The sequence below is a fragment of the Centruroides vittatus genome, unplaced genomic scaffold, assembly GCF_030686945.1.
Source record: "Centruroides vittatus isolate TY-2023 unplaced genomic scaffold, ASM3068694v2 contig_18, whole genome shotgun sequence".
Taxonomy (NCBI): domain Eukaryota; kingdom Metazoa; phylum Arthropoda; class Arachnida; order Scorpiones; family Buthidae; genus Centruroides; species Centruroides vittatus.
This window is the reverse complement of record NW_027121101.1, coordinates 2,165,812-2,192,361: the sequence shown is the minus strand read 5'-3', so window position 1 is coordinate 2,192,361 and position 26,550 is coordinate 2,165,812. Positions and strand designations below refer to the sequence as shown.

General features: G+C 27.9%; 1 protein-coding gene across 1 annotated transcript; it reads right to left on the bottom strand.

Annotated features, from left to right (window-relative positions):
* Positions 1-544: 544 nt before the first annotated feature.
* Positions 545-24,235, bottom strand: LOC136969691 (homeobox protein OTX2-like). The gene is made up of 4 exons (XM_067263969.1): positions 24,151-24,235; positions 17,431-17,656; positions 2,213-2,367; positions 545-1,209 (listed from the first exon to the last, which is right to left on the bottom strand). The coding sequence occupies exons 2-4, from the start codon at positions 17,519-17,521 to the stop codon at positions 766-768; spliced, it is 690 nt and encodes a 229-aa protein (XP_067120070.1). The 5' UTR covers positions 17,522-17,656; positions 24,151-24,235; the 3' UTR covers positions 545-765.
* Positions 24,236-26,550: the final 2,315 nt, after the last annotated feature.

The following is a 26,550-nucleotide window of genomic DNA, read 5'->3' as shown; positions in this document are numbered from 1 at the left end:
AAGACAAAAGTGTATTTATGAATACAACATTTCAATTTTGAATGTGACTATTTAACAAAATTATTTGTGAAGAGTTCTTACCGAAAGACAGTGGGATGCTTCAATTCCAGGGCGTGTAATTTCATTCCGCCGGTAAGTGAAATACATTTAAAATGTGGAAAAATAAACAGATACTTCGTTGTAGGGACAGTTTTTAGAATAAAGTCCTCCTGTCATTACATGGGAGTCAGAAAAATCCGGGAGAGTCCCGGAAAATCGGGGTATCTGGCAAATCTAAATAAATATATTTTTGTTATCAAAATGTTTAGAGATGAATCCATTTTAACTCTTCTGTCTTAGACCCAAAATGTATAGACTAGGTTTTGGATAAAATTTTAAATCTTATAATAACATCATTCTTAAATCATTATTCTGTAAGGCCATTATTATACCAATGAGTATAGATTCATTCTGCTCAACATTGAATAATTATTAAATTTATTTGTTGATAACCGAGTAAAAGAACGTAATTGTGTTTTAAATAAATAATTCTGAGACAAAAATATCGATTTTTACTGAGTTTATTTATCAATTAAAAAAAAAACAAACAAACACGACATCCCATTTCAATGGAAACACTTTATTCATGAGGCTATGTTACAAGATAGACAGAAACTGGCCTGATATAATACAAACATAAATAAAACAAAAATGTCACTCACACAAAAGTCTTAATAGACTCAACAAAGGAAAAAAAAAAAAGGCAATTTCTTCGATTAAAATAAATCATAGTACTTGAAATCTCCACGAAGATGTTCTATCACAGGTATAGTCATTACAATCCGTAGCTGGTGAAGGCGACGTAGTCATGGCATTCATGGGGGGTGATGTTGGCATGTTGCTGTGAGTGGCACCCATACCGGGTGGTAGGTATTCCATGTTGCTATAATATGTCGTGGTGCCGTAGCTGGAATAAGATGGAGGAGTCGGACTGGGATAACTGGATCTTTGCATACAACTGTTGCTAGCCATGAGCTCGGACATTGCCGGACTCCATATAGTTGCATTGTTGCAGATTGATGGATTAGGGACGGTTTTGAATTGGTTGTCACAGCAAGATGTCTTCTCATCCGGACTTTTCGTCTTTCTAGGTCTCGATTTGGATGTGGATCCTGCATTCTGTTGGTGCTGCTGCTGTCGGCACTTTGCCCTTCTATTTTTGAACCATACCTTTAAATAATCATTTTTTTTTATCATTAAATATTATACTGAAACGTATTATTATCGAATTATAAAATTTCATATTTGGCCTACAGTATATCTAGCAAGGAAGCTAAGAATTTAAGACGAATCTAGTAGGAGGAAAAAATGATAATACGCAATTTCGTCATCAAAATGGGTTTAGTAAAAAAAAATAAATAAATACAATAGAATTAGTTGAAAATCTGGAAAACCACTCAGTGCTAGATAACGAATAAAATGGGATAAAATCTCCGAATGACTAGACCCTTCATTAATCATTTCCACTAAGAAGCAATTAAATCTTTAAAGGATGTCAAGGCCGGTCTGATCTCTTGTCAATTTTGCACTTTGTGGAAATTTCTGCCGAGAAATCCCGTTATTGTGATAGATAATACTTAACTTGTAACAAAGTAATAAATGTAATTTTTGAGATGTTTGTATTGAAGTCGTCTTAATCTAGATTTATGAATATGGCCTACACATTTTGGAATTTTAATATTTACTTTCTTATTTATATAAATGTTCGACTACGAATTTATACACGGAAGCTTCTATCAGTTATAAGATTTACTATTTAAATTATAACATAAAGCATAGAAAACGAAAGGTGTGACTATTTTAATAACCAAATTCTACATAATTCATTTCTAGTTTTATTTATATTTTATAAAATTTAAAAATAAATTTGATTGATTATAACACGCGTAACTTCATCACAAGTGAAATTTTCAAATAATAACTCCACGAACATATATTTTTATCTAGCTTTGAAATTAATATAATATTTTAGAATTAACAATTATAATCAATATATTAACTAATTAATTAATTATACAGCGTGACTTCAAGAAAAGAAAATTCATTAAATTTTCTAAAATTAGATAATTTTTTCACTTAAAAAAATATATTATACTGCATATATATATATATATATATATTCATTACTGGATTATAAATAGGTAAAAAATAATTTGAAAATTTATTATCTCACCTGTACTCTAGATTCGGGCAAATTAATTTTGACAGCAACTTCCTCCCTCATGAAGATATCTGGATATCTCGTTTTGCTGAAAAGAGCTTCTAGAACGTCTAATTGGGATCTTGTAAAGGTCGTTCTTTCTCTCCTTTGTTTTCTTGGGGTCTGAGCTACAAAAAGAGAAATTCTTGTTAAACCAACTCAGTCCATTACTGTTATCCGATATAAATCGATACCACGACTTTGTCAGATGAAGAAGTCGTAACCTTTGCATTAAAATAAAAAAAAAAAGAAAAAGAAAAAAATCGGAGTTGAGCCATCAAAGATGATGACGAGGCGAGAATTTGGGTGGAGTTCTTGATTTTAAAGAGAATTAGGCGGAGTTCGGTGACCCGCTGCATGCGGAGAGGTTCATAATAATGATAGAAGTTTATGGGCTTATGAAATGATTAGTTAGAGAAAACGCAAATTTAATTTTTTGACAAGACATTTCTAGGTCTATGCACGAAAAACAACGCTGTGGATTCTATATCTTGTTTGTGAACTCGACTTTTTAATGCTTGATTAATAATTCGGTATTCACAGCTTATAATTGTTGCATTGTGTGTAATTTAATTATTATTTTTAACTAAAGTATGCGTATAAATTTAAGAAAATGGCGTAAATATAAAGTACTAAAGTATCAACGTGGGTTTCGAAACCCAAGACTAAATTAAAATGAAATTCTCGATAAAGTATTATATATATATTGTCTATTCATTACCATTAGAATGGTATAAAGAATATAGAAAAGGATTAAGAGCACAAAAATCGTGGGTGAGCGTAACTCTTTAAAAGGAATTATTTAAACAATACAGAAAGTATGACACGGTAGGTGTGCCAGTCTTTTTCTTTGCTTAAACTGTATCGTATTTTAGCTATTTTACTGAAGTTTTACAATGACAAATTGATAGAGTTGTACTTTATTACTTCAGAAATTATTCACGAAGGGTGTATTAAGATAGAAACCAATAATATATCGCCTGCAAGCTTTTTTAAAATATAAAAATAGTTTCCATACGAAACCTTATATTGGCCAGTGGATAAAAAATAACAGAAGATTCAATAGCTCTGTTTAGCGTATCGTTAACTTAAATGCTAAACTATAATTCTCTGTGTAAATACACGGAATTCTAAATTCTAAACTTATATATTTTTCAAAATAGCCTAGAACTTGTATAAAAAAAACCGCATGTAAGCTGTTTTGTGTGCTCGGTTTTAAAACTTATTTTACACATAAATCTCTAATATTCTAAATGTTCTTTAAATGCCGGTATAAAGAAATAATAAAGTTTATTCCTTTAACGTTTAACAATTGCTTACTTCTTGACTTTTAGTCTATAAATAATAAAAAGTATATGGACTTATGTATACCCTGAATTTATTATAGATGAAGTTTTATCATTTGTTTTGAAAAATGTAACTGTATTAAACCTTTAAAATTGATAATTTAACGATTAAGATAAGAAGAATTCTTGTTTCTGTAGAATATATTTGACAGATTGTTGCAAAATTTTTTTCATTTATTAGCTCTAACCAATTAATTCTAAGCACATGAGAAATTCTATAAACGTTCCTTTTAATATACAAATTAATTAGAAGTAAATGGTATATCAAGTTTTAAATAGCCTTAATCCAATATATCATTAACTTCTTTTACTTGTTATGTTAAGATGCTACAATATTGAAAAATAGTTAAAAGGCCGAGCGCAATGGTGCTTAACTCTCTCGACCTTTCTTAAATATATTAATTACGATACAATAGAAAATATTTGTAAATTAGAACTATAAATATGCATAAAAACTAATGGCAACTTCTAAAACACTGTCCAAACAGATCATTTTTTTTGCTCTAAATTCCAACTTCCCCGATGCTACTCGAAGAAAAAACAAGTTAAATAAAATCTAATCTAATTATTTACGGGAAATAATCAATTTAAAAAAGGTTTTACAATAAAATATTAATGTGCGATAATTGTATATTATGTCGTTGTATTTTTTTTATAGTAAATATGAGTCTATTAATAATCCAATAAATGGGGTTAGATGTATGATATATTGAGAAAAAAAGATATTGTATGGTCCAAATGAATTATTGCATTATCATTTCTACGTAGGCCTGTTTTTCGAGATATATAGCAGTTAAATAAAGTAATTTTAAATGATTTAATATAATGTTCCACTAGGATATATGTTATTTTTCGGACAGAAATAGGACAGAAAGCAGCTGGTACACCGAAGAATTGGGTAGCTTAAACGTCTTTTTCCTTTACAAAAATAGACGTTTTCCTCAAATTTAGCATCTCGAATTCTTTAAAAAATAATTAGAAATGTACTTTATTTTATATTTTATCATCTCAAAGTATTAATTTGTGTTTTTAAGTCTAATATTTTTAGAACAGCTTGGCATTATCCCTGAAAATTCAGAAATTTGCAAAAGTAAATAAAAAGAAAAATCCTGATCGAATCTACTGTCTTATTTACAGAAAATTATATAAATTTTTCTCTCCTTAAGCAATGATCTTGATACAGAAAGTCAAATATCGCTTAGATTCGTATCAAATTTAATAATGAACCGACATCAGATATTAGATTTTAATTAGTTATTTTATATAGGACTACAGAAGGCTCGACTTTAGGCCTAACATAACAAACATATTTTCTCGTGTTTTGTATGCGTAAATACATGATAAAACATTTAATTTTAACGTTTTTTATAAAATAATAAATTTTAGAAAAACATTAAATGTAAATATTTATAATAAATATAATTATTTTAAAAATAAAAATATTAATTTTACAACTTATGAGAGCAGCTAACGACCGAACAGAATCGAATTCGAGAAGTTAATTAATATATTTTACAAAATTTCTGCTAGAATAAGTAATATTTATATTTAAATCGTTTTATTTAATACCTTAGACATTAGAATATCCCGAATAAAAGACTAAAAAATCCCTATTTTTATCATTTTTTTACCTCCGAAACGTTTGATAGTCCGACCGAACTTGGTTCGACGTGTATAGAAATAAATATTACGGATAGTTTTTTAAATTGATTTCGTCATAATTTAATTAATTTGATAATATATTTAGATGATAATCAATACAAGCTTATATATTAATAAATTACTTATCAAAATTAAACAATTTTTAATTTGTCTACAACACTTATAAAGGCGTTAATCTAGTGAAGTCAAATTCCACTTCGGATATAAAAATATTTGGGATTTTTAAATTTAAAAAATGTGCTTTAATCATTACAGTTTTCATTTCTATCAAAATTTAAACTTTAAATTTATACTAGAAAGGTTTACACTGTTTAATAAATTAAAATGTATTGTATCAGCACCTCTCGTCGTACCGATCTATTGTAATACCTTAGCATTTTGTTAATTTATTATTAATTAAATTAATAATATTTTGTTGATAATTATAAAAACCTTTTAAAGAAAAATAATTAATATCTATTATATTTAAACTTCAATTTTTAATTTCCCCATAGACTGTTTTCTTTGAACTTTTTTCTTGATGATAGGACTCTTTTTTCTTGGTTATAGGCTCTATCTAAACCTAATTATATAGAATTATAATTAATGAACGGCAGTATTTAATTATAATGAAGTTAAATTCTTCTGGAAATTCTTTAATCCAGTCCGAATTTACAAATTCTGGAACGAAATTCGTTTATTTTTTTCTTAACTAAGTTACTTCTTTCGGAGAATTTGTCCTTTTTAATTCGTGTTTTCTCGCAATATTTTCTGTGAATTCGAACATTAATCGAACTAATTTTACAAAAATCTTTTAAAAAATCGAAATTTTTAAAATTTAAACTTAACTTTTAAATTGACTTCAATATTTTTAAATTACATAGCTCTAGTTACAAATTATGAGAAGAGATAAACGTAATTTACTTCTTCTCGTAGGTTTACAGCATTAAATTTATCATTTTTGTGTATTATATATATATATATATTAATTAAATCGTAAAATTCTGTGTAATCTGATCCTTTTTGATCACTACTGTTGGCAAGATTTTGATTTATTACATCGTATTTAATTAAGTAAGCACGAAATGGATCAGAGAGCAACTAAATCAGGTTAAGTCTTGAACATTTTAAATGAAAAAATCAAGATTTTAACATGTTTTTGTATGGATTTATATATTAAAATGATACAATTTCTTTCGGATATGTTAATATATGTTAGTAACATATATTAACATATCCGAATTAACTAACATATCTAAAATATAAGATAGGCCTATATTAAAAATCGTACTTTAATAAGTTATAATAGAATTATACTAATATAATTATTTAATTTTACTTTCCACGAGCTCATTAATTACAAGCTTGGTTTTTAAATTGTAATCTGCGTACCTCTTTGCGGTACATGTGCGGTACGAGGAATATATTCACATTCAATAGATTTTCCATCAAATACGGATTGGGCATTTAAAAAAGATTTACAAATTAAGTATTTTAAATATAATTTTGTCCAAAATTCTACTTCCGATTAAATTGGGTATCATCAGGGTTAATAATCATTAGTTCTCAATACAATTAAGTGAGCAATTAAGCAGTAGTACGTCGAAAGTTTCAGATTTGGAAGTAGCACTTGTAGAACCACGTTAAACACCTATGAGACCCCACAATTTCTTAAGAGGCATTACACAGATACAGAAATAGAACAAAAATATCGATAATGAGACGTAAGGCCTTTAAAAATTCAAGGCAAACGACCATGAATGAGTACGTCAATGCGTAGGAACTGCCAAAAAAACGGTTTAAAAACCTTGACAAAGTACTAAATAAATATATTTCATATTTTACGGGTCAAACATTGAAATACAGAAAAAAATTATGAATTGAAAGATAAAATAAATCATTATTTGGACAGTGATAAACACGTGTCACATTGTTATTTTTATTCCTAAATATTTTATTAAAATAAATTATATTTCCTGATATTAATATATATCTACAGAATAGAAATACTGTAAAATGTTACTTTATGTAGAATTATATTGTATAGGAATTCCAATTATACTATAATAAATGTATTCACATTACAAAGAACTGATACAACTGATTTAATATTTTAAATGTTTTAATTTATTCCTTATCCAATTAAATAAATTAAATTTAGATAACATAATATTTTTATAATTAATTAAACAATTTTTATTCCTTAGTATCAGAATGAATCAACGTTTAATGCTGAAGTAAAAATTTCCGAATTTAATATAGGTCCTATATGAAATACTGTAGAATAGAAATAGAATGTGAAGGAAGTAAATCTAAATGATAGATTTCTAGAATGTCGCTGGTTCTTTTCAATATTCATAAGATATAGTAAATACTCACTTATTTTCTAAAATACAAGCGTATACGTGTAGAATTATATTTAATTATATATAAAAGCGAATAATTTAAGCCATTTTTTTACATGAAAAATCTATGAAGCAAACTCAATTGATACGAGTCTTCATTTCGTAGAAGATGCAAAACGACTAATGTTGCATGCTAAAATATTTAAATCATAACGATTAGAACTAAACACAGGATATCCCATAAGAGTTACGTTGATTTTTGTTTATTATTTACGTGTAAAGCATGGCAATGAGGAAGGAGAAACAAATTTAGTTATTTTAATGGGGCCGAGAAGTGGCAGAAGAATTTAACAGGCTACGTATAGACTTCCCACACTGGAGTCTGGATGTAGCCTGTTAAATTCTTCTGTCACTTCTCGCTGATTGCGGTCTCTCCACTAAAATAACTAACTTTGTTCCTCCTCCCTCAGTGTCATGCTTTATACGTAAAAGAATAAATAAAAATCTACATAAATCCTATATTTCCAGACAGAAAGGTTCGTCGAAAGTTTGGTACGGTGCCCCTTTTGTCTTCTTTTCAAGAAATGAAACACTTAGAATATTTGTTTTATTAATAAATAGAAGTCTTAAAGATTTTAATTTTTTTTAAGTAAAAGTAACATTAATTATAGGGGTAGAAACCACTACGGATCCGAGGAAAAATCGCTAGCTCACCCCTTTGCTGGCCCTGCATATATGAAATTATTTTTGGGGAAAAATATTAAATTGTAATTAATGTAACTAACTAAAAATACAATTACATTTTAATCGATATTTTTATCGATTGAAAAAAACACGCTGTTTTGTATTCAATTTATCATTTATATTCGCAACCGTATCTAAAACCTACTTTTACCTACTTTTGGACCACCGTATACGAAAATCATCGTTAAAGAAGCAGAGACTCTAAAACCCATCGTAAACGGTTAAAAAAATTGAAAGTTCAGTCGAATTGAAGCTTAGTTTTAAACATTTTCGATGAGATTTCAGCTTTAGCATTAGATTTCTAACGCCATTTAATAATCATCTCACGTGTTATTTAGATTCTATGCATGAAATCGATACACAAAGGATATAATACACGCTAAACTTACGAGATATTCTAAATTTATGACTTGTACCTGCCTTTATTTAACTTTAATTTCGCTAAAACGAAAATCAAAAGTGATCTAAATATATTAATTAATATTTTAAAATGAATAATAATTCAGTAAAATAGATTTTCGTCATAGAAATCCAAGCAATATTCAATGATCCGAAAAGAAAACTCAATCTACGGTAATTAATTAAAGTAGTCGATTAACTTAATTTACTTACAATTAATTGAATTGTAGTAGTGAAACTATTGGTTACATCGATATAACTCAATCACTAAAAGGCTATGAAATGGGCGCTGAATCGAGTGCAGCGTTAAACAGAAGTATCTCGAATAATGCAAATTATATATGTTAAAGAAGTCTCTACGCAACTTTGAATTAGAGAATTTGGAAGGCATATAATGTCGTTTGCAATTCAAAATCGTACGTTAAGTAATTTACCACTGAAGATTTTTCTACTTAATATTTATGCGAAAGATCCGCTTACAAGCCTTCACTGACTCTTTACCAGAGTAGCGCTGTATCGAGGTTTGTATGTTCTTATTCTTAAGCTGCAAATTTTCTTCAAAAGGTGAGACTATTATCTGAATGAAAATAACATTCGTTTGTATAAATAGTGCACGGTTACAATGTGATTCGCTTACAAGCATTCACCGATTCTTTATCAAAGCAGCGCTGTATCGAGGTTTGTATATATATATATATTCTTTACGGAGGTTGCAAATTTAAGCATGAAAATATGGGAAGGGTGCGTATATTATTTGGATGAAAATAAACATTTTATTTGCATAAATAATGCACAGTTACGATGAGATTTTTTGATACTTTTACTGTTAAATAAAACATTTTATAACCTAAAATCTCATTAAAAACACCTCCATTTTCTATTCATGATTATAATTGTTTTCTGTCTCGTTCATCGATCGTAATCTGTGTTATTCGTAAACTTTCATCATCTTAAATTTACAGAATTCGTTTAAATTTACATAGTTTCAAATATTTATAATTATATTCACGTAGAGCTGATCAACTTTGTAAGTGCCTTTTTAATAAGAATATATATATATATATATATTGTTTTCATCTCCGTTATTTATAAGCTTGTATAATTTCAAATTAAAAGCATGAGTGAAATTAGATTTTAAAAGGGATTTCTTAACAATAATAATTGTATAGAAGGGATGAAAAGATATTTATTAGATGTAGACAGAATAAGCTTGACTAATGTTTTATTCATGAGGTGTTTTTAATGAATAATTTAACTGGATCGATTTTTTGCTATGTACTGTAGTGTATAGCGCAGTACAGTACGTGTGAATGACTACCGTTTAAAAATCTGAAAATAATTGGAAGGATCATTCGAATCGATGCCTTTCTATACGTTTTCATACATTACTATTAATATATTGACACGAGTAAAATCTTATTTCATAAGCTTATGTACAGTATGTACTGTACCAGATAATAATTTATTTCGCTAGTTTTTCCACCTCTTTTTATTAGTTTTTGCCCTTTACAAATTTACATTTTCGCGTTATTTAAACTTATAAAGCTCTTTTACAGTACTGTACAACTGAAAGAATTGAAACCAGTCATCGAATAGTAAACGACTGTTCTATCTATGAATTTGAACGGCTTAATTTGAATTTGGGGCTATTTTTTATAAACTTTTTTCGCTAAATATTCTAGTTAAAGCTCCACTATACTAATATTTCTACTACTTTGTGACTGAAGTATGGAATAAAAAGCATTATCTTCCATAAAGTCTCTAGAGTTAACATCTATCCCGTCCTTATTTAAATGTTTTCCTGTCATTGTTTAGCCTCTTAATTCTACTCCCTTGTAATCTATTTGTATAACACTCAACCAGACTATATCACATATAAAACAGTAGCATTTACGAATTATTTTTAAATTTCTTTCAATAATACTCCAGTTTACTTTCCCTCTTATAAAACAACACAGGAAAAGTATGGCGATCGGTCAAAAAATTATTCCTCCAAGATTTATATATTTTTTGGACTCTTGGGAACTTTGAGACGTTGAGAAATTCAAAAATAAAAAATTGGATGCTTGTTTTCTGTTTGTATGAATGTTAGTGTATGTGGGAGCACGATTTTTTTCATCCACTTTGAAGCTTAAAAACTCTTGTGCCTTTTGTCGGAAATTTCTGAAATTTTGCAGGGTGGTTTGTGTGTTAGGGGGAAATGCTTCTAGATATTTTCATAAAAATCGGACCGTTGGTTCGGGAGATATGGCCCTCAGCCCTTTAATATCTCCCGAACCAATCTGAAGACTTAAAGGTAATGGTAACAATTATTAGAGATGAAAACAGATAAAGAATACCGGAAAAGTCCAGCAACAACGCTGCCATCATTTTTCATGTTTCAAAGAGCCTTAAACATATCTTTAAATGTAGAATTGTTAATAAACATTTATTTAAATCTCACTATTGTAGATCGGGTTATAACATTGATTAATCCAGAAATATTTTATTATATTTACGATGAAACATTGCAAAAGTAATTGAGCTGTATAGTAAGTTTCTAGGAGAGAATATAAAATTACTTTTTTTTATGACATTTTAAGTAGGCTATATTATATTACAGAAATTATAAACATTTTACATTTGGAAAGATACAATAATTATTATTTTTAAAAGTCTTTTAGTATAAGTAGTGAATTTATTGATTAAAACAATATTTATGACACTGCTAATGAAATTTTTCATTTTATCTTAACTTATATAATGCGGTAAAATGTGTTACTTTTAAAAATATGCCATTCTTTAAAGTGCTGCGGAGACTAATGTAAAGGCCTGGAGGCTCTCAGGCTCCGAATGTAATTGATTTTATTTCTTTAAGGATAATCGAAACAATAAACTATTTAATACTATTTATCATGATCCATCTAATAAACAATGTGTTACAATTTATACTTTAACCTCCAATAAGTATTTTTAAAATAAATTAAAATATAAACAATAGGCTAGATTTAGATTTATTGTTTTTTTTTTCCTAATATGAAAGATTGACATTGAAAAATGATGAGCGTAAATATTAAATAGTTTATTTCGTAAATCCAGTTTTTCACCTTCAATATAATTTAACTAAACAATAAAAGAAGGAGTTAATCTGTAAATTTATGCGTAAAATGAATCGTATAACATAGCTTTAATAGAGATAAATTAGATTAAAACTAATAAAACATGAAATTTTTTCGTTAATTTATCAAGTGAGAGAATATGCTAATTTATAAGTTAGTTTTATACCGATAATGATTTTAAAAATGGCATTAATTAACGCAAAATTTGGATTAAAAGTTACACATTAATATTTAAAAATTTGAATTTGTTTATTTGAAGTTTACAAGGGAAAAATATAAGAAACTAATTATTTCGAAATTGTTATCCATGATATTGTTGTAAACATTTAAGCTTATATTTATTGTGATGCGATTATACTGGATGTGAAAGCTTAAAAATGGTTCTATTGTATAGCTTAATTTAAATCAGTATTAACGCTGAGTTACAGATAAGTCGATTGTCGTTCTTTTACACAGGAAAAAATAGCATCAACAATGGTTTAAATATTACGCGATTAGTATCATAGAAACGCTTTAAGTGTTTTTTATTTTATTTTATTTTATTATTATTATTATAACAGAAAATAATAGAAAATTGGAGTGATTTCTTCTGTAAATTTAATCTATTGTGTTTATCAATATTTATAGCGTAATTTTTTGGAAATTCTCAATTAACAGTAGTAATTACTATTAAGTTACTATTGCCTGCTTTGTTTTATTAAATAAAAATATCTTAATGTAAAAATAATGTTTTAAAATAGAAATTTCTAAGTAGTTTATCATGTTTTGTTAGTGATTGTCATTGTTAATTGTGTTCTATCTCGAAAAAGACAAAATAATCTGGAAAAAAATGTCACCATAAATCTGTCGTTGGTCGTCGCGTAATAAATTTATAAATACTTTTCGGAAATTCCTAGTCAGAAAAGAAGTTTAATTAACAAGAATTTCAGTAGAAAATCTTCAGGTGTATAAATAATTTATTTACTAGAAAGAAACACTGTCGTGCTCTTTAAATTATAAAAATAGCAACAATCTTCATTATTCTACTTTTAGTTTTGACAAAGAAATATTCTTAATTCACTACAATTAAGCAAATAACTTTCTGGTCCTAGATGTGAGCCTATACTTCTTATTTTGACAGGCCTACGAATTTCATTCGTACTATAATGAGAGACAATGCCTTTCTCTTTACTCTTAGACTTTAGGCCTTTTGTAAAGGTATCTACTTAGGCTATATTAATAGGTTTTCAAGGAAACATTTTTCAGCGCATCAATGTCAAATACTGCAAATTCCACCTAGACTAAAGATATATCCGCAGACTTGGAATTTTCTTACCATAACTTACTGTTTTCCTGATAAGAATTTATAATTACCTTACTTACATCGCTTTATAGAATGATTTCTAAGTAGTCTACTAGTCAAGTGGTTACATGTTCTTCTATGAATGTATCCATATATAAAAGAACTTGGAATTGGAGCCATTACGTCTGGACTCTACTACACTACTGGAGGTTATTTATTTGTTTATTTATTTTTATTTGATACATAGAACTGGTATTGAACTTCTAAGCAAAAAGATTCGCTTCACTTTGATCTCGAATTATAGATTTCAACGCATTAGTGTGGCCTTCTCTTTGTACGGAGTTTCACTGCCTGAAATATCTTGTTAGATACTTCAGCAGTGCAATAATAAAGCTATACCAAATATTAAATATTTTCTAATACAAAACAAACCTGTGAATAGCGGCCATTCACGGGAATAAAAGAATGGCCGTTTGTTATTGGAAGTTCGACTGTATTAGTAAATTAAGTTTTTATGTAAAAATTGATATTATAAAAATATTTAATGAAAATTATTATTTATTTTCAAAAATAAAAGAAAATTTTAAATATAAATGTATAATATTTATTGTAATCACTTCATTTATTCGACCGTGTAATCCTCGACTCCTGGTAAATATTTCACTATCTTTTTATATATTAAATTCCATTATATAATAGAAAATATTTAAAAATATATAGCAAAATATAAAAATAAAAAACGTGTTATATAAAATTTTTAATAATAAGATTATTTGGAATAAATTTTAATTGATAGTTGTAATAATGTGTATTAAAAATATTTAACCATTAAGAATTAATATATTAATCACTCCTTAATAAAAATTTTATATTTATAAATAATATTAAACAGGCTTAGGAAAAAAATAATAATAATTATACATAAACTTAATGTAAATTGGTTGTATAACGATTCATTGTCTTTGCACATCATTTTTGATGGTATCCTATGACATATTTAGGCACTAAATATGCAAACTGCCGCTGTTGATATAAGTGTTTGGCCTATAAGAATAGCCTTATTAGAATATTCTAAACATCATTGAAAGTGTCACTGCGTTGTCTACTTGAATATCAATATTCGATTAAAAATTATAATAACGTTATTAAAAAGATACATTAAGTCAATCATGTAGCAGGCCTAAATAGGTGTTGATATTAACAATTTGGTTTACATTGATATCATGTTTAAGCTTACAATTAGAGAATATAGCGGTAAGATAAGAAGAATAAGTGTAATATTCGAATTTATGCGTTATTAAAGTTTCAAAAATTAAAAAATTCATTTAATCATTTATTAAATTTACTCATTAAACACTTTCAAAAGGTAGAATATAAATTATACTATAACGCTGATCTCACCTTCGGATGATGCAACATCTTTTCGAGAAGCGTTACATTTCTTAAGCTATAAATTTTATACTGTATTAAAATTTATTCGATTTTATAATGATTATTTTAAAATTCAAATTTCTAAATATATTGTCTGCATATATAGCCTAAACTTTATGCATAAATTATATAATGACAGATGATAGTCTAGAATGAATGTAAGCTTTGATATGCGATCTATATTCATAAAATTTGAAGTTTTAGGCTATTAGAAGTCTATTAATTTATGTTTTTATCATTGTTTTCGGTATTTTGTAGTTTAATATAAAACAATAAAAATAACAGCTCTTCTGTCTATCATTAATTTTGTAATTAATGATTGACAGAGTGGATATTGATAAGATATTAAAGAGATTTAATCTAGAGAAGCACGCTGGAAAGATAATCTTCTTATCTACGGTAATAAAAAGATATAGATATGAATAAAGCTATATGAATGCTTTTATAGTCTGTCTCTATCATTTAATGAAATATAATAAAAATACAAAGATAAAAACAGATTAAGGTCAAATTTCGGTGAGAATTGTTGCACTCTTATCGAGGTGACTGTGCGAAATTCAGAAACTAATGCCGTCGTAAAATATATTCGTTTGTCAAAACAAAAACTTCAAATCATTTTATTGTTTGGAGTAAAATTGCAAATCGCGTGTCTGCAAGCAATATTTTTATTGGAAAAGCTCATAAATTCTTAGCATGAGAAAAGCAGTAAGCCCGTTTTATATGCATTCAAAATGACAACATAGTCAGCTATTTTTTCACTTTCGCTAACCCCTGTGTGAGGCCTATAAACATATTTATCATATAGAAGCTATGTTTGGATCAAGAACACTAATTTAAATACCATAATATATTTGTAAATCTAAATAAGTTAACTTTTTCTTTGTTTACAACGTTGACTACAATAGACCAACTCGTAAATAAATAAAAATAATTTATGACTTGTAATCCTGTTTAAATTGATATATAAATAAAAACCTATAAACTAATATATTTAAGTAATATAATATTTAATAACTAGTAAATAATCTGTTAAAATTGATTTAATTTAAACGCATTTAATTAAGATTTACATAAAACTCATTATAACTATTAAGTGCTCTGGAATAAAAAAAATTCTAATATTTAAAAAAATTTAAGTCAAAAAGTCTTTTACTACATTTGTAGGCCTATATCATTTAAGTATTTATCATAATTCACAGTCAAGATTCGGCTGGTGATTGTTAAAATATCATTCCCTTTTGATCTTATATCCTGTAATTTTTACTCTAAGGTCATTTGAAGGCAAAGATGTATAGAAGGCCAACTGGAAGACAGCCTCCTGCAGTCAAATTGTATGGTTGATTTGAGACTAAATTGAATAGAAGCCACGTATTAAAATACCAAGATTTTCCATTCCCTAATGGCCTTTAAACGATAGGCTTATAGTCATGCAGTTGTACTTTGTGTGGATAGATTTATGTATTTCTGAAAAAGCAAGTTTTTGGATTAATATAAAAAGTATTCTCTTATTAAATACATTGTTTTAAATATCTTCGTTAAGGTTTAGACTTAATAGATCCTAATTGGCGATAAAAACGTTTTTAAAATAAGTGAATAAATAAACAAATGTTTACTGCAGCGTTATGAATTAGAAATTTTATTAAAAATTAATTGCATAAAAAATTATATAATTTAACTAATATTAGTAACGATTTAAGTTATAGTTTTTAGAATAAAATTTCTACATAATTTCGTCCTTTAAAATTATTTTATATCACTTAATTTACCTTTAAATAGCATTTTTATTATTAACCTTATCTCTTTAACGAGGCTGTTCTTTCCATGTTATCATCATGTTATAATATCATCATAATACCTTTTAAGAACCGTATAAAAATACTAAATCTTTTATGTCGTGTAAATATTTAAGGCCTTTTCTAACTTCAAAAGTCTTATCCCAAAACCAGTAGGCTTCCATTAATTGAGAAACTATACAAAGCCCAGATAAAGCAAAAAACTTTGAAGAAGTTAGTAACAAGTGTAAATTAATTCCTATTTAATTCATCACAATAAAAAAAAACAAAATGTACTTAGCATCTGTAAATAATTTGTGTAAAAAATTAACTTGATATCATTACAATAACTAATTTAATTAAATCTATAATGTTAAGATTTACGTAGAAATGATTAAGTAAATGTCAACAAGATATCTCCAGAATTAGATTGGTTGATTGGAGATTGGTTAATTCAAATCAATGCCTGACAAATTGAAAACCGTAGACGTAACAAACAAAACTACTTAATTTTTAATTAACTAATAAAAAGATTTAAATGGTAATTTCAGTATATTTGCCGTTGACTGATTTTAAATTTAAAAGGAATGATCTAATTGGTTCTGTCATTTTCTGTAAGTTGCGTGTGCAAGTTTAGAATTAATCAAAAATACTGTAAAATAAAATAAATGTAGCTGAGTAATTTATGTAGTTTAAATTGCACAGTCTATAATTGTTTAATTTTTATAATTTCGTTTCTGTTTGTTTGTTTGTTTGCTAAATAAAATTTAAATCTCTTATACGTCAATGCTTACTTATTTTTATAATTTTGTATAAATATAGTTAAGTTTATATCTTACAGGATTAAAGTGTAAAATAAGAATAAGTTTTAGGTAAAAGTTTTGAGAGTGCAAGCAAAATTTATCATTAGGAAAAAATACGCTTAAAATTTTATATTTACGACGGCGATAGACTTAATTAATTCTGTAGTAAATTATGCAGTTATATTATTAAAACTTTAATATCAAAAATTTTACTTACAATGTCAAAGGTTACAGGACCCGGTTACTTTAATCGAACTTATTGTTAATTAATAGGTAAATGAAAATGTTAATTTTCTTTTCGCGAATAGTTTAAAGATTTGAATTACTTACCCGGATAAGCAGCCGAGGGATGAATTAAATCGATAGGAGGAGATGGCAGACTGAGTCCATTCATCTGATAAGGTGACTTCAGATAAGACATGCAGCCAGATTGAGGTGATACTTGATAGTCGGAAGAAGACACCGCACACAGCCGATATGTCAGAGAGGGAGCGCAAGGGTCCCCGCTGGCCCCAGGGCCCTGGTACTCATCCACGGTGGGCCACCTTCTCTCCAGCTGCAAGGAAAAAAAAAAACATCTAAACACGGTCACTCCCTTTCCCGTTTTTTCCGCTCCATCCCGCCCGTCTTCTCATCGACCAATAGAACCGCCGGGTATAAACAGGACGACGCGTTTCTGACCAATTGCGTGCTAGAGGTGTTATAAATTGACCTATGTTAGCTTCGGGGGTGGTACCGTTTCCTCCATGATGCGTTATTTGGTATGACGTAATAATCGATGTGTTCTTTAATTAAAAAAAATAATTAATAATTTTATCAAACGATTATTTATTTATTTTTCTCGTGAGAAAACGATATTTTTTAAAACTCAATGTAATGTAAAACATCGCCTAGGGAAAGAAAGATAAGAATGCAAAAGGACAGTGTTTATGTGACACCAAACAATACAACTGACAGAGAAATTATTAATTTTATTAAAATGGTTTGTATTATGGTTGAACCTTTTATAATGGAATCGAACATTAGTTTTTAAGTATCGAGCTGGTTTAGTATAGAAGAAATTATGCTCTTAACATTTTAAAATTAACTTTCTAACAGTAACAAATATTTAAATTCAAATCAACTTTTAATATATAAGCTATAATACTTCTTTATTTCAAAATTAAAATTTTTTTTTTTAGACTTAACTTTACATCATGTTCTTATGTTTAATATTAAACTGCTATATAATTAAATATGTCGTTAATTTATATAAGTCAGTTGAAAATAAATTAATTTGTTTATTATTTATATATTTAACATTTTTAATGTTAATAGTTAATTTTATTGTACAGTACGTGTAATATAGAGTTTAAGGCTCAAAATTTGTAATTTCTATTAAATTTCTGCTCAAAAGATGGCGTCACGTTTTTGTAATAATATAAAATTTAATACATTTTTATAATTTAATATATAATATGTAACATCAATAAAAATTGTATAATCTATATTAAAATTTCAGTGTAAAATTGAGTGGATAATGCATCAAATTAAGAATTTTACCTAAAGAACAGGTGAAAATTAATTATTTTTTTTAAATTTCAGACTGAATTTGACCATTAAGCTATGTCACAAAGTTAATTTTGTTTTATAACCATCGACTCTGCTGATTTATTGTTATTTTTATTAATCAATCAGTTAAATCTTAAGCTTTGACTGAATTAAGTTAGACTATATTAAAGTAACCCAACGAATTGATAAGTTTTGTATTTTTAAATCTTTCGCAGTGTATAAACCACACATTTATGGGCATTTATTAACTAATTATAAAGTAATTTTTAGGTTTATCGTAAATTTGATTGCATACAGATTTTGACAGTGCCAGATATTAATATAACTTAAAATATTATAAACGAAACTTACAATCTATTACAAGAAGACTAAGATTATTTTAGATATAAATTTTATATATTAGGTGAATTATTAGTTCAGAAGTTGCATATAATATATATAATATAGTTTAAATGGTTATTGCATATGAATTAATTCAGTATAAAGAAATATTTTGAATGTTTTCCGTACTGATGTTTCGACTGTCCTTTACTTTCAAGGCTATAACGTAGCTTATATAAGAGATATTTTCAGTCTTAAAACATTAATCATATTAACTAAATTAAAAACTTAATATTAATTTTTAAAATTATTCAAAAATATCCGGATGAGTTTTGTAATTTCTTAGCATGAGAATTAATTGTAGAACTTTGTTTCCTCTTGAAATATTCAGCTGCACTTAAGCTACATTTATGAAAATGTGTTCTGCTTCTTTGAAATTAATTAAATTCAAAGCAGTTTTAAAAAAAATCATTTTGTTAATTCTTCTCTTGAATTATTCATATTACGTTATTAAATTTTCAATGTCATGTTTTAAAAAACGGAACATCAAATATGTTATTTGGAATAACATCATCAACCTTCTCTGTAATCAAGATAGTTACGAAAGTTATTACAAGTTAGCACGCTTGTTTTAAATACAAATAACTTTAAATTTGCAACGAAAGTTAAGTATTATAATGTGAACTCGAGTTGATATTTTCTGTATTAGACTTATTATTTGTTTAAGCCAATTTAGGGTCTAAATTAGGCCATATATTGGTCTGTGTAGACCTAGATTATAAACAGATGTAAATCGAGATTGAATATAGTACGAACAACATTTAGGCTACGTTTTATTTGTACAAAAATCGTAAAACAACTGACTAAATTAAGAATTGTCAAATTTAACTATTAAATATAACGTCTAATTTCGACTTATAAAGAACGTAGAGTCAACTGAGTCTATTCTATCAGTTGAGTATTTTCAAAATTAATACTAAAACTTCTCTGCTTCTTAATATATTTAAATACGTTTAATTCAATGTGTTTATTCTAAAATTAAGGAAATTTATACTTTTTTCTTAAAATTTATAGGTTTATAGAACACCTTCAAAATCAATAAGTCTATAATTAGTCAAATGACAACGTATCTTAAACCTGCAGGCTATACATTAAAAATTTTATTTGTAATTATTTTTCTTTTATTATTACAAGAATTGTAGAGGTAATAAACAAGTATCATCAAAAATATAAAGAAAAATATGCCTATATAGGTATATATGCATATATTGTATAGGGCCTATATAATTTATGTACGGGACTGTATATCAAAATCTAAATAGAAAATTTATCAGATTATAAATTGAATCTAGGTTTTTTTCATACTTTAAATGTTATTTGTTTGTTAGTTAGGCATTTAATTATCGAGTAAACATAATCAAATTAACCATAATTCAAAGTAGGATTTCTTTGCCAAGAATGAAATTCCCGATTACCATTTCACCAAATAATTAAGTACAGTTAATTAAATTAACGTTAAAAATATTTTTAATTAAGCAATTATGAAATAAAATATTTCTATCGTTAAATCCGTTTTTGTTATTTTCAAAATGTCCGTTTTCTTTCATTAATTTCAATTAATAAATTCAGAAAATGTAATTATTTGGCTTCGCTTTTATACATTCGCATACGAGTGTACAGTACAGTACAAAGCTGATATTAAACGTAACGAATGCTTAATATGGCTAGTATATGTAGGCGCGTTACTTGTTACTACCTGAAAATGATCATTTCATATAATCTTCTACTTTCTTAAATTCGTTACGAGCCTTATTAATCCTTCATTGTTGTTCTTTACTTCGTTCGGGGTAAGAATAACGCTATACTGTAGAGTATACAAAAGGCGGGGTTTATGTTAAATACCAAATACCTACTAGTAGGCCTTCAATACTTCGAAACGTCGTATAAATCCCGAAAACTATACAGTCACTGTTGTATGATAAACGTTATTACCCATCCCGCTGAGAAGTGCAGCTGGGGATAAGAATGGATAAAAAACAGAGTTGAGAGATTCTCAATATTCTAAATGAAGGATTAAAATGGGGGTTTGTGTTATAAGGTATAATATACTTAATAGAAGATAATTTATCCATAGATTCGACTCGACGAGCCTAGAATTGCTGGAAGAGATGAAGTGGAAGAGGACCATTATATATCACTTGAGTTCTCGGTGGGGAAGGTGATAATAACATTACCTTTAACGCTCCGGTCGGGGTAGTGATTGTAAACTCGCGTAGCACATTTCATGCTCTAGAATACATATGAGAATGGCAAAAAAAAGAAAAGAAAAAAGAATTGTAAGGTTAACGAGAAACGGCATTGACCAACATTAGAAGAGGTACAAAAACCGAAATGATGTTTATCTTTAGGGAGAGGATATTTTCATACGGTGTTAAATCGTAGTAAATTCAAAAGAACGAAAGGTTACTGATTATCAGTAGACACGCTTTAAGTTGTGAAAAGTGTATTAAGAGCCGAATTGCTTATTTTGCAAGTTCTCATTACTAAGTTTTACCACTTAAGTTCGTATCTTAATCTTAAAATAACAATTCGATCCTTCGATAACTGTAACCTTTGCATAGTTTAATAAATATGTTATGCGAAAGAGATAAGTCGTATAGTAAATAAAATATCTAAACAGGTTTTTCTACGTTTTCAAACGATATGATAACAGTTGTTATATTTTGATATTTTTCTCTTTTAAATTAGATCTGCCAAGCCGTTAAATGTAATAATTTTGATACGTTTCCGGAGAAATCCGAATTTTTTTAGGAATATTTTTATCTTAAAACGTAAGAAATAGAAATAAATCCTGTTAAATCCCAATGAATTTATTTTGATTTATTTTTTACACATTTTTTTTTTCCTCAGCGCCTGTTTTACGTGACTTCCTTCATCACAACTACCTGTCAGAGTCTGTCACTTATTCCTTTTCTAAACAAAACATGATTTTTTTGCTTTTTAAAAATATATAAAAAGTTATTCACCTCTCTTTTTTTTCTGGAATGGCGTACGTGTCCAAATTTCAAGTCTGTGATAAAAGTATGGTATAAAAACACGATAAATTGAAGATAATAAAACGTTTCTTCTTCATCTTCTCCGAAGAAAGTTAAATTGGGTGCTTAAAATTAACCATTTTCTGTTTAAATATCACACTTTAACGGATGCTAGATTCTAAGTGATATTGCAGTAGTCGGCGTTTCTGAGATGGATGCTACTTGCTCCATTAGTTGTATTTATTAAAAGTAAGTTTTTGGTAATTTGACTGAAATAATGCCTATTTATAGAGCTGAAGAAAGCACCTCTACGATCTTCAGATTATATTTCACAGGCTATAGCTCGGGGTCATCTACCATACCGGTTCCTCTTAACAAAGAGCGAGCAAATCTGTATGCAACACGCTTGTCTCAACTGCATTTTTATATGTTTGATGATCTTGTTATGGAAAAGTCTCGCAGAAACTGAAAGTAGTTAATTGTCTTTTATTCTTTTCCGTTAGATTCTAACTATTTTTTGAGCTCTTTCTGACTCTTATGAATGCCGTCCTTACGAAAACAAAGATATTAAGACCCCGAAAAAAGAGGGGAATTATCCCACTGGTTTCTTTTTTTAATATCTATACCCATTCGATTGTTCGGATGATAGATGACATTTTAACGTAAAAAAAACGTGGTAGGTAAATATATTTAATTGATGATTATTTTGTCTTTACTTCAATAGCCTGCCAGATTTATCATGTGATAACCTTTCCAGATGAATAAATCTGCAAATTTTGACCATAGGAAACTTGCGAATTCCTCACTTCCCTAGTTATTCTATTGTCCTGTTGAAGGAAAAAAAAGAAAAAGAAGAAAGATAGAAGTGCCGGCGATTAATAGCTAGAAGTGTGTATGCATTTAACCTATACATATTCATAGCCCATTATTACTGCATCAGCATTTGTCTGGATGTTGGACTTTGTTTGTAGAGAGTACAATGAGAGTTGTCAAGAACTGTCTTCGAATAGGCAATAGAATGATAATGATTCAGTAAATTTCTATTGTGATCCCTAATTTAGTTCGTGCCTCCTAGTGCCTGGATAATTTAATGTCTTTTAAAAGCAAATAACATAAAAATAAATTATTCAGTTTAACTAATGTAAATAATTTTCATAAACATTAAATGAGAACTTTTGTTATACAATCTCAGCAATAAATATATATATATATTAAAGCTATTAAAAGCGACATTCTATTTTTATTTTTCCAGACAAACTTCACATAATTAGGTGGTGTGCAGTTGAATCGTTAATGAGACGAAGCTTTCTGTAGATCGTGTCTTATCTTAGAGACCAAATTCAGGAAAGTTTTCTTATTTAGAAGGTCTCGAACGTATAGGGGGCCACATGTAGGCCTATATAAAGGTTGTAACCAGGAGCTGTCTTGCCACGCGTCCACTCACTCACAATAGTGAAGGGGAAGTCCATTGGCAGAAATATCACGCCCGCTGGTATAAACCGTCAATGTAATATTCATGAAGGGATGAGAAATGTGCGAAAAAAAGACAGATAAAAAAACACTTAAGACTGAGTAGATTTTTCTCATTACTGGCTACAAATCTGTAAATTAAGCAAAAGAAATCTTTTAAAGATTATTTGAATCGCCATTCCGTCAAATATTGTAACTGGAAACATTATTTTCTCATTATCTTCTTTGCGCTTCATCTGTAATTTATAACGCTAAGAGGTTTACGAGTTTGGATTGATAATTAGCAAAACTTTATCAACAACGACTTTTTAACCCCATTTATAAAAGAGAAACAACTGCAATTTAAATAAGCTTAACAATCCCGGTTATAAAAAGTTGAAAAAATTTATTAACGTGTACAAAATAAGATAATTTTCCTTTGAAAAGAGCTCATTTTTACATTAAAGTTAACGTCAAATGCCGTTATCAACGTTCCGCAATTGTTTAAATATTAAATGAATAAATAAATTCTCTTAATTCCTTTGTTTGGTACGTAAGAAGTAAGGAGAGAGTTAAGATTAATTTCTTAGAAGTTGAAGAGAATCGCGTGATGATACGAGAGAACGGTCCATCTAAATGAGTGCAGCATTTAAGTAGTAGCACCGAAGCAAAATTAAAAGTAGAAGCGGCTTACCTTTCGCCCTCTAATTGGATAATTGGACTGTGGTTAACAAAACGGAGGCAAGCGTGAAATTTGTTCGGGTGCAGAGCGATTGATGGATGGACGTGCTGGCCACCAAACTATTCGCGTGCACATCACCGAACGGTGTGATGTGTCCCGCAGAACGGACCAACCTGCTTCTGCCACAACCAATCACCGGACAAGCTCGTCCACCCACCGATGCCTCCGTTTTTGATTCTAAACGGCTTCTAGTCATCATAATTCGCTCGTAACTTACAATCAAAATCTTCTATAGAATAAATTTCGATGCAGTCTTCGCGGTAGAGCCGTGCTCGACCCGCATCCGACGGTGCCAAGAAAAATATTCTTGTAAATGTAGCGAAATTTCCATGTCTTTCTGTTAATTTTACCTAATTCTTGTATATACACATTTTTCTTTAATCGAACCTTTCGAATGTAATTCGACAGAAGAGTTTCAAACATATTTGCATCTCATTTTTGGATTTATCTTTCTGTCTGATGTCGCCTTCTGCCCGTTTGACTACTTTTATCTGATTTATGTTTGCAGAACCATGCTTTTTTCTCTTTCTTTTATGCCCGCGAGGAATTTATGGCGATTAGAAAGAGTCTTTCGGGTGATTTTTCAAGATTTCGTTTGGAAAGATAGCCCCAAATACCTTTTCCAAATATTTTCCTTACTGTTGCTCCCAACTAAGAAAAGGAAATCATTTCTTTCCTCTACCATTGCCAAAATGTTTACAAAGAAACTGCTACTACCGAATTTTTTTTCTTCCTTTTTTACTAGTTTTAACCAAACGGTTGCCGAAACTTAGCCTAATTAAGAGAATTGATTAACTGCATCTATTAATCAGCAATTTTTCTTCGTTCGTTACGTAATTCACTTACACAAGTTAGGCGCAAATTCTAAAATTCTTTCTGCAGTTTTATTACGCAAATGCTTTAAATTCTCTACATTTTTACATTAATTGGTCGCTTGATTATCAATTAAAATGCAACATTTTCATTGTAATTGATGTCGCGTTATAGATACAGACTTAAATGTTATTCCAGTCCGAGTGAGTTTATTAAATGCATACATATTTTATTAATCTATTATTCTGTAACGCCTTTTTAATAAAATTTAATAGAATTTAATAGAAATTCAGAGTATATATTGTTGTTAATACAGTTCGTCTCGAGAAATCTGTAAGAATTAACTCAATATCTTAATTATTATTTTCTTACAGCAATCAGTACAATAATGAGACATTCTCTCCTCTTTCTTATCCTGTTTCTCATCCCCTCACTCTCTCCCTTTCTTCAGAATAGACTATTGAATATGTTTTATCTTGTAATAATATTCTTACAGCGAGAAAATCTTTAAAAAGTTAATTATTTCTTTAAAATATTCTTTAAATAATAATTCTTATTATAATTAGTTTAATGAAGTTCTTCGCGTATGAAAGTAATCTAATATTGTACAACTCAATATATTAAATATTGAGTAGAAAACTAGTTTACAACTCAGAGAAAAGATTAATAATTTTGATAATAATTTACATTTTACATCAATTACTTGTTATAAGAAAACCTTCAGGCTGTTCAATTGTATTTGTCCATAACTCGAAATCAACTAAGCTTTCTTAGTATCAATAATGACTTAATTGCTAATTAAATTAGATTAAAAAATACAAATAATATAAATAGGGATTTTTTTTCTATTAATTACTTAATAAATGATTAATTAAAGAACAAAAAGCATATGTATAAAATTTTAATACAGTAATAAATGTTCACAATTCTATACTTACGTAGACTATTCTAGTTTTATATAACTGTAATAAAATGAAATTTATAACATTTTTTCTAATTATTTTTTTAAAAAATATCAGTGCAATTAATATATGTATCTGCTTAAAAAGAAATAAAAGAACGAGCTTATATTTTTGAAATTTTTCATTTTGTCTCGTAATTAAAACTTTAATTCACTTTTATAGTACGTATATAAGCGGGTATATATATTAAAAAACGCATTTAAATTAGAAATAAATTGGTTTATTAATGATAAATTTCTATTATATGGCCAATCACTAAATATTTTACTCTATAAAAAGTTCTTTTGTTCATGAATTGTATTTTGCACGTTTCTAGAACACTTACAGATATAAAAAAAATCTATAATAGTACATAGGCCTATATAATAATCACAACATAAGAATTTTTATTTATTTTTAAATAAACCTTATTTATTTAAATAATGTGACTTTTATCTTCACAAATTTAATATTTATTGCTTTCGAGATCGATTATCCGTGTTTCACTTATATTAAGATTAATTAAATACAATTGGCTATTAAGGCCTACAAGTTATTGAAATTTCAGTGTTTTAGAAATTAAAAATCTGTACAAATC

Coding starts and splice junctions, on each gene's coding strand:
- LOC136969691 (XM_067263969.1), bottom strand. CDS start 17,521: ATGTCTTATCTGAAGTCACCTTATCAGATGAATGGACTCAGTCTGCCA. Junction 2,368..17,430: donor TCCCTCGGCTGCTTATCCGG/GTAAGTAATTCA, acceptor CTCTTTTTGTAG/CTCAGACCCCAAGAAAACAA. Junction 1,210..2,212: donor TGCCCGAATCTAGAGTACAG/GTGAGATAATAA, acceptor GATTATTTAAAG/GTATGGTTCAAAAATAGAAG.